Source organism: Sinocyclocheilus rhinocerous, unplaced genomic scaffold (genome assembly GCF_001515625.1).
Source record: "Sinocyclocheilus rhinocerous isolate Xijiao unplaced genomic scaffold, SAMN03320098_v1.1 scaffold474, whole genome shotgun sequence".
Lineage (NCBI taxonomy): Eukaryota > Metazoa > Chordata > Actinopteri > Cypriniformes > Cyprinidae > Sinocyclocheilus > Sinocyclocheilus rhinocerous.
Genome location: NW_015644625.1, coordinates 590,074 through 598,669, shown reverse-complemented (window position 1 = coordinate 598,669; position 8,596 = coordinate 590,074). Strand labels below are relative to the sequence as shown.

The 8,596-nt window shown below is 38.3% G+C and overlaps 2 protein-coding genes across 3 annotated transcripts in view; one reads left to right on the top strand and one right to left on the bottom strand.

The window, feature by feature from the left end:
* ppp3cb (protein phosphatase 3, catalytic subunit, beta isozyme) overlaps positions 1-1,523 on the bottom strand; it is a 54,042-nt gene extending 52,519 nt beyond the window's left edge. For both annotated transcript variants that reach the window (XM_016576286.1, XM_016576288.1), the window contains exon 1: positions 1,084-1,523. In XM_016576286.1, the coding sequence (XP_016431772.1) occupies positions 1,084-1,141 (58 nt within the window). In that variant the 5' untranslated portion in view covers positions 1,142-1,523. The remainder of the gene's footprint in view (positions 1-1,083) is intronic.
* A 1,486-nt stretch (positions 1,524-3,009) lies between these two features.
* ube2d2 (ubiquitin-conjugating enzyme E2D 2 (UBC4/5 homolog, yeast)) overlaps positions 3,010-8,596 on the top strand; it is an 8,955-nt gene continuing 3,368 nt past the window's right edge. Inside the window, exons 1-6 of the mRNA XM_016576289.1 lie at positions 3,010-3,327; positions 4,537-4,600; positions 5,713-5,744; positions 5,896-5,973; positions 6,352-6,457; positions 7,301-7,394. Coding sequence (XP_016431775.1) covers positions 3,304-3,327; positions 4,537-4,600; positions 5,713-5,744; positions 5,896-5,973; positions 6,352-6,457; positions 7,301-7,394 — 398 coding nt within the window. The 5' untranslated portion in view covers positions 3,010-3,303. The remainder of the gene's footprint in view (positions 3,328-4,536; positions 4,601-5,712; positions 5,745-5,895; positions 5,974-6,351; positions 6,458-7,300; positions 7,395-8,596) is intronic.

Genomic DNA, 8,596 nt, shown 5'->3' with positions numbered 1-8,596 from the left:
GAGTTTGTTTACAGGAGCAAAGGAAGCAAAGTTTCCTGACTTTATCAAAGGAAAACCAGTCTCCTCTTGGCTTATATCGGAATCCTCCGACATTTTTCTTTACAAATCCTTGTTTTGTACTTCTAATTAGTGACCGTTGTTTTGTTTTGATCTTTCTCCTGCGCTTCCACGTTCGTCACTTCTGAGAGGCTTTAATATAACTCCGACTGGATTCGTCTGAAAGAAGAAAATCATACACACCTAGGATGCCTTAAGGGAGAGTAATTTTTGAGCTAATTTAAATTTTTGGGTGAACTAACCCTTTAAAGTAGGTTAAGATGAATTTTAAAATTGTGCCCCCTGTGGTCACTGTGGTCTAGAACCGCCCATATCTCTTTGGTTTTGAGACTTTAGTGTTTGCAACTTTACAGATCTTCTTTATGCACCAAGAGCTTGTAACACTCCAAAGAGAAAGGAAAAATTGAAATCGCATCATATGACCCCTTTAAGTGACTAGTTGCAAAAAATAAATAATACACTAAAAATGTGTAGAAACAATTTTCACTCAGAAAGTGGTACTAAATTTCACAATTACATAGAAATATTAAGGAACACATTGAATTAAACTTGAAATTTTGAAATTTAAAAACGGAATTTGTATTTTTTGAAAAACTTACTCCAATAATCTTTTATTTACAACTTTTAAAAGTCATTTTTACCGTGTAGAATGTAGTAAATAAGCACTTGTTACTAATTTGCTAACATAAAAAATTTACGTTTTAGGGAAAACATGTTAAAATGGCTTGCCATGCCTCTCCTGCATCAGCATCGCTGAGCATATAGGGAACCTTAATGGGTTGCCAATCTCATATAATGGAAAGAGTTTTTTGGATGCAAACACACCATCTGAAGCATTCTTTGATCACTGATCAATCATCGATGCATGACGTATGAGGTTTTCAAAAAATATTCGATAAAAAGATTTTCCTTAAAGCGCATCATTACAGAAACAGAATAATCGCGAAACATGCACAATCGCACATAACGCTGCATGCTTAAAAATGCTGAGTACGATTAAAAAGGTACACAACACAATGCACTTACATTTGATCACGCGGTCGGTAGGGTTTAAACCCACGATGTCTGCGCTGGACATTCTCATGGGTTGTTGTGGATAACGGGGAAAGTGCGCCTACTCCTAACGGGTGAGCGTGCGGTCTTCGGTGCTGCGGGATGCGCGGGCTGCAGAAGCCGCATCACTTGGTGCGTCTCTCCTCCGTCCACCGTCGGTCAGGGGGGAAGATGTGTCGCAGTTGATCCGGGGAAACTGTTATGCTGGAGATGCTGGACTTTGCCTAGTGCCGTGTGGGGGCGGATGGGTAGACAGATAGATGGATGGATGGATGGAGCAGCAGGAGGGGGCCTGGGAGACTTCTGCTCGGTTCAGGGTATCCTCAGCGCGTTGCAGCACCACCCCGACATGGCGAAGACAGGAACTCCCACGCTCTGGCTTGCAGGGACTGCCTCATACTGCCATCACGCGGAGGCTGACTCGGGGTTTCCCTGCGCACGAGATGAGAGAGCGCGCGCGCGCACCCAGGCCTTGTTGCTGCTTTATTGACGTCAGTCTTTTTAATGCTTCATGGCGTAGAAAGTCAGAAGGCGGCGTAGGAATCTTACTGTATTGTGAATGTTATAAGAACAGATCTATCTATCTATCTATCTATCTATCTATCTATCAAACAAACCATTTTGGAATGCTGTTTCATTAACGTAAGTACAAAACAATTCTCGGTTTTCATTGTTTTTTGGCACTGCACCATAGTAATACCATGGACTTTTGAACATGTAGGCTACCATGGTAATAAAATGTTATTCTTTTAATTTCCACAGAGTTGCATGCAAATAATGTATGATAGTCATTCAATAGCAAGTTCTATATAAAATCCACCTTACCTTACCACTACTACATCAACATAGTAGCCTACATTTTAAATATACCACCTGGTCCATTTTTAAATGTTATGCTTTCATCACTCTCTATTTTGCACTATTTTGTTGTCATGTATTAATAATCAGCATTATTTTGTGCTGTACCATTGACAATTTCCTTTGAACCCAGTGTGTCAGTACTGTTCTGTTCTATTCCACCATTAGGCCTAAAGGCCGTTGTTTTTTTTTGCAATGAATGTGATTGTCTGAATGGGGTAGAGGGCATAAACCTGTGCAACGGGATAAAGATATCACAATGAAACAAGGTATTTTAGGAATATAGGCCGATAGTTTGATCTTTTTGGATTTGTGTAATCATGATTATGTGAGGATCAGACAAAAGCAGCCTAAAATATTTGTTAAAATATTAGAAAAGAGAACAAAAACAGGTAAGGCAATAAATAATTACAATGCATCAGATTAAGTCAAATCATATAGATAGATAGATAGATGATTTAAGGAAAAATATGCATGTTTGAATTTGAGCTATAGAGGTCATGCAGGAATAAACATAAAAACATACCTATACAGATTAATGTGGCATGGTTAAAAGAATTAAGTTCAAATAATAAAAATTTATGTACAGCAGTGGTTCTTATTTACGCACACATTCCCTCATCTATGAACGATAATCTCGTATTTTGCCGCGATAAACCATTATCAAATATCAAATATCCTTCCGCACTGGTGAAACTTCCTCTGAACGAGGGTATATGTGTTATTGCCATTCATGTTAGAATGGAATAAACTGTTTTACTCATATGAATATGAGTCGCATGAACACCACTTACAATAAACATCTCGACATATCATACTTATATCCTCCTTATTCTCTCCATTCTATTACTGAGCTGACCATCAAGCTCGTTTGTCGGCTCCGAAATGGAAGCGTTCAAACACAGGCTTTCATTTGGGCTCTATAAGTGTTGAAGTCGCTGAGCGCGATCCGCCATTTTGGCACCGCTATTGCATCAGTTTCGTGATTCACTACCGCACTATCTAGCAACTGGCGTCGGCGCGCAATCTGTCTCCGGCGACTACGTCCATTGGCGGAAGGATCTGATTAGAGTAGCGCAGTGTGCGTGATGCGGTAGCTGCTCTCTGCCGCTGCTGCAGGAGGAAGACCGAACCGCTACCAGCACCACCTTTCAGTTTCGCCTTCAAATTACACCAACCGGCTCCGTCACACACAGAACACCGACTGAATTATTACCCCAAGGCGTCCCTTATTAAGACACCGGAGGGGTTGGTCGCGTCGAAATTGAAGAAGCGCTGTTTTAATCGAGTATAAGGCGGGTTTTGTGTGTTTTTGACAGCAGTAACAGCACAACAATGGCTCTGAAAAGAATCCACAAGGTAAGAGAAGGAAGTCACGGGCGCCATTGCCCTATTCCGCATTGAAAACGCACCATCCTTACTCATTTACGCCGGAAAGGCGATTTAAGGGATGTTATTGAGAAGTTAAACGTGTTAAGTGTGACACTGGTGGGGATGACAAGTGTAGTAAAGCTCGACGGTTCGGCCCGGGTTAACGGTTAGCATTATAGCTGGCGACCCTCCGTCGAACTGTGTGTGACTGATATGAAATGTGTATTCGGTCATTGCTTTTGTATTTCCCTTCTCGTTTTTATCTTAAACGGATATAAATAGTCAATTGAAATTGAAGTAGGGTTGAAATGGTTCGCTTGAGGATTAATGTAAGATCATGATAACGTGTTAGCATGCTAACCCCTCGTTGCCACCAATGCTAAAGGCCCATTTGGAAACCTTGAACAGAGATCGTTTATATCCACCACAACTTCATCAATTTACTGTATTTTTACTATTAATATATTAGTGTACGGTATTATTATATTATACTAATTTATTTCGTGTTGGTTTGGGTTGTTAACTGGCTAACCGCTCCGGTAACGTTAGAGGCATCGAGCCTCAGTTTGCCATCGCGTTAATGTTTTTAATCATTTTCAGAATGTATTGGTGGTGTTGTTTATATTGTATATCTGTTTCAAGATTTGGTCCTTTAGTGCTTCTGTTTAATTTTTATAGGCAAACTCGCACATTATGTATCTGGAGATTTCAGGTTAGCTCGTGGCGCAAGCAAATTGGCTATATGAACGTGGTCCAAAGCATTTCAGACCCCTTATTGTGCTTTTCTGACAATTTGAACGTTTCAATACTCTTGGGTTTCAGTAGAACAGACTAACCCGGAAAAATCTGAGTTACATAAGCTGTGGTCACCTCTCATGTCATTACAGCAGCAATAACTCCATTACACAGACTGTTATGTGTCTGATTTTATATTGACCTCTTTATTCTCTAAATTATCCATCCATTGCGTTTGTTCTGCGTATTTTACTGTAACTTTATCAAATGCACAGATATTTGGAGTATTAAGTTTCGGTGTCAGTTTCTCAGTTTCATTTTGGTTCTTCATTGTCAGCAGCGTGCACTGCAGGTGTTTCAGGAAGGGATCGGGACAGGTGATTCAGAGTTTTACTTGCTGGTTTTAAAGAAATGATAGGTGAACCGTTTTTAAACTGCAATTTTGTTTCTGGTGTGTTGCAGGAGCTGCATGATTTGGGCCGTGACCCACCTGCTCAGTGTTCAGCGGGCCCAGTAGGGGATGACAGTAAGTAACTTGCTTTGCCCACCAATGAATTTGATAAACTAGTAGAGTTTATTTTTCAAATTCAAGTTGCTGGTATTTTGAAGAAAATCATTGGTAATTTCAGCTTTGATTGTGTAACAAAAAGTCAACTTTTAACTCTTGCTGTGCTGAAATTCCTTTACTTAATTTGGTGTTTCTGTCAAAAATGACTGTCCTTTTCAATTTTTTTAGTGTAAATCTCTTATTATGCAATATTATCACCAAATCTAGAATTTAATGTTTTTGTCAACTTGTTTTCTTTAAATTAGCTTGGGTTTTGTATTTCTTTTTGGAATTGATTGGTTGTAGGTACACTAAGGGAATTCAGTAAGTTTTAGAACAATGCAATAACATAAACTAGCATGTTTGGAAAAAGAAAATTGTTATAGATATAATTAGTTGTTTGACAGAACAAGCTCTCTTCTGGGGTGATGTCATGTCCCTCCTTTTTCAACCATATTATAATATATAGTTAAAATATAGTAGAGGCCTCTATATGTATGTATGCATGTTAAGTTTGAGGAGAAATACTGGTATGTTGTGATGTATGGTAATACTGGTATGCTGTGATATATTTTTTTAATTATTATTATTGCCTTGTTTAATAGAATCAGCTCTTCAAGGGGTCTTATGTATACAGCACTTATAGAAACTGACTGTCATAGTAGCTTCAAACACATATTGTCAGAAGTGCTTTTTCCTGTCTGATCGTTTTTTCTGTGTCCTGTGATAGATGGTGCTAATCAATATTTAGCGTGAAGCTCAGCCACAAATTGACGGATTGTTTGAACCAACAAATAACATATATAGCTTCCCTCAAAAGAGTTGCTATTTTATTAAACTGACTCATACAACCATCTGACCCACTTAGTGCCTCAGAGATTTGACTGAAATATGACAACATAATTGTACCCAAATTTGCTTCATCATATTTTATACTGTATTCCTCAGTGGGCTCTTTTAATTCTGACAAGACTGATTCTAAGCTGGCAAGCAAAAATTGTACCTCTTTGAGTTGTAAAAAGACATTATGAACATGGTGTGACTGATATAGGCTTTCCCTGACAATTTTTTTATTTTTTGTCTTGTTTCAGTGTTTCATTGGCAGGCCACAATAATGGGACCAGTAAGTATTTATTTTTTGTGTTTCCTATAGTAGACAGCAACATTACAGGAATCCCTTGGAGCATGATATTGTTGATATATAAATATAGATCATTTTGAAATACTATATATATATTTATTCATTCATTCATTCATACGTTTTTACCCTACAGAATGACAGTCCTTACCAGGGCGGAGTGTTCTTCTTGACCATACACTTTCCCACAGATTACCCCTTCAAACCACCAAAGGTCAGTAACATCCACACCTGTTTGACTCAGCACAGCTTCTCAGGTGTTTTGGTTATTCTCAGGAGCTGCTTAATTATTTGTCACTTTGTATCCTCAGTTTACCAACCTGTACATTCTTTGTCATGACATAAGGAAATGTTTTTCCTCTCACCATATATTCAAATAATTCATCTTATCATGACTGTATATCATATGCAGTTGTAGAATGCAGGGAATCTTGTTGATGAATTTAAGGAATGTGTTCGAAGGAAGCCAGTGCTTGTGTTTAGATTACAATCTTCAGTAACTAGGAACTGTTCTAGAGTTGGCTGTTATTTTACTGTTTAGCTTGTAAAGGTTGTGATTTGCATGCTTATTTTTCTCTTGCTCCTTTCTCAGGTTGCATTTACTACAAGAATCTATCACCCAAATATCAACAGCAATGGCAGCATTTGTCTGGATATTCTGAGGTCACAGTGGTCACCGGCACTCACCATCTCCAAAGGTACACCTCCGTTTTCAAAGATTGTTTTATGGCAATTAATTCTGGAAATGTTTGTTTGTTTCTTAGCCTCAGTCTACAGCTTCCCATGGTGTAGCATGTATGGGGTTTTAGTAGGATTTGGTTACCCACAAAATTTAGCATGTAGACAAAATATAAAAATGTGATGTTTGAATGCTCAAGTGCTGTGAGAACTGCTTTAAATAATGTAGCACCCAGAATCCTATTTTGTATTCAGATTCGTTCAAAGTTCAACTAAAAATCTTTTGTAGCATTGTCGTGCAGAATTGTTATCTTTTAAATATATTAAATTTTAGTTTGATTGTATGTGCCATGAAGTAGTCTTTGAAGATTTATATGGCAATAAACTCAAACACAAATTGAAATATGTTATGCTTTTACACCAGAGGAGAGTGTAAGATGCTGCTGGTTTCTCATTGGCATGACATTTGCTGCATAAGAATTGTTTCTAATAATAATCTCATTCTTTAGTTTAAAACTCAAAATCTTTAACACAAACAAAATGATAGTGATATTGGAGAATATTTTATTTACTGCAGTCTAAATGTAAATGCATGCAGCTAGATCTGAATGTGATTCATTTGCTGCTTTTCACATGTTTAGTTGTGATGTTAGGGACATTTCAGTGTTTTTGAGAGTAATTTCCGACTACATTGATTATATTTTTATTCATGTATGTTTAAGCTGCTTATAACAGGTTTTTGGTGCCTAAAATATGTAAGAAATTAGTGTCCTTATACAAGATGACAGCTGTTTAAACAAGTATATTGTTCTTTTAAAGTTGTTTTTTTCTTTTTCTTTTAATGTTTTTATCTTGCCCTTCAGTTCTCCTGTCCATCTGCTCCCTGCTGTGTGACCCCAATCCGGACGACCCCTTAGTACCTGAGATCGCCCGCATTTACAAGACTGACAGGGAAAAGTGAGTGTCCTCTTCTGCACCAGATCTGTACTGCGCACTGTTTGCCCTAATGCTCTTCCCCATAGGTGCTGTCATGCAGTCATTTGCATTATTAGCTACGTTATTGTCTATGCAGTTTCCTGTTTTGACACTTGTCAACTTTCTTCCCTGGGGATGTTGTGTTTATACGCTGACACTCTGAAGTCCTGTTTTGTGAATAATTTACTTTTACTGTTGCTGAGCTTTGAAGTCGACTGAAGTAGAGACATAGCAAAAGTGAAAATGTTTTCAGCTTGCTGTAATTCCAAAAAGCAGGCTTCAATAGCTCAACGAGCAACAGTGTTTTATTTTATCTAAACCAGACTGAGCTGGGTGTAATAATTTGAACTGGAGGATGATTCTAATCAAATTACACAGAAAAGAGAATTAAATGCCAGCAGACTCCCATTAGATCGTTATTGTTTTAAATTGGTGTTATTGGCAAATGTGGGTGGAAAAAGCAATTGAGGTTGAGGGCTGGACCTTGTAAGAACTCAAGGGAATACTGAAGAGTTCCTTTGTAATAGATTGCAAATTATTGGCGATGCCCAACTTTTTCCAAATTTCCTTTAAAACATGAAGAGGGCTATTGACTGTGTCAAAGGAACAATTCATGTTTTTCTTTTAGATACCTTTGTTTGTTCTTCACGTACACATGCTCAGGGCTCAGAAACAAAATTATTTTGGCCCTTTACTTTCCCACACTAATGTTTAATTCCAATATAGTTTTTGCTGCCACACCTTTCAACAACAGGTTGTTTGCATTAAACTTGGGGGGAAAAAAAAAAAAGAGTTCTTTATTGGCGTCTATGGTTCCATGAAGAAACTTTAGTATCAATGCAGACCTGCCAACCTGTACGCATTTTGCGTAGCGGGTATGCATTTTGACCTTAAAGTACGCTGGTACGATTTGTCACTCTAAACTACGCAAAAACCCGGTGACCTGTCCACGCGCAGTAAACAAGCAACAGAAAAAGATGAGGAGTTCAACCAATCAGAGCGTTTTCCGTGTTTTTTTTTTTATTTCTCTCCAAACTGGCTCTGTTTGTGTGTCCGTGAGTCGTGCGCTGAGATGAGGAAACACGTGTATGGTATTTCCTGGAGTCGTGAGCTCTATTTCTTCGGTGATGCATATGTGGACTTTCTGCGCAGGGGCGCCCTCTAGTATCCAGTATGAATGAAAC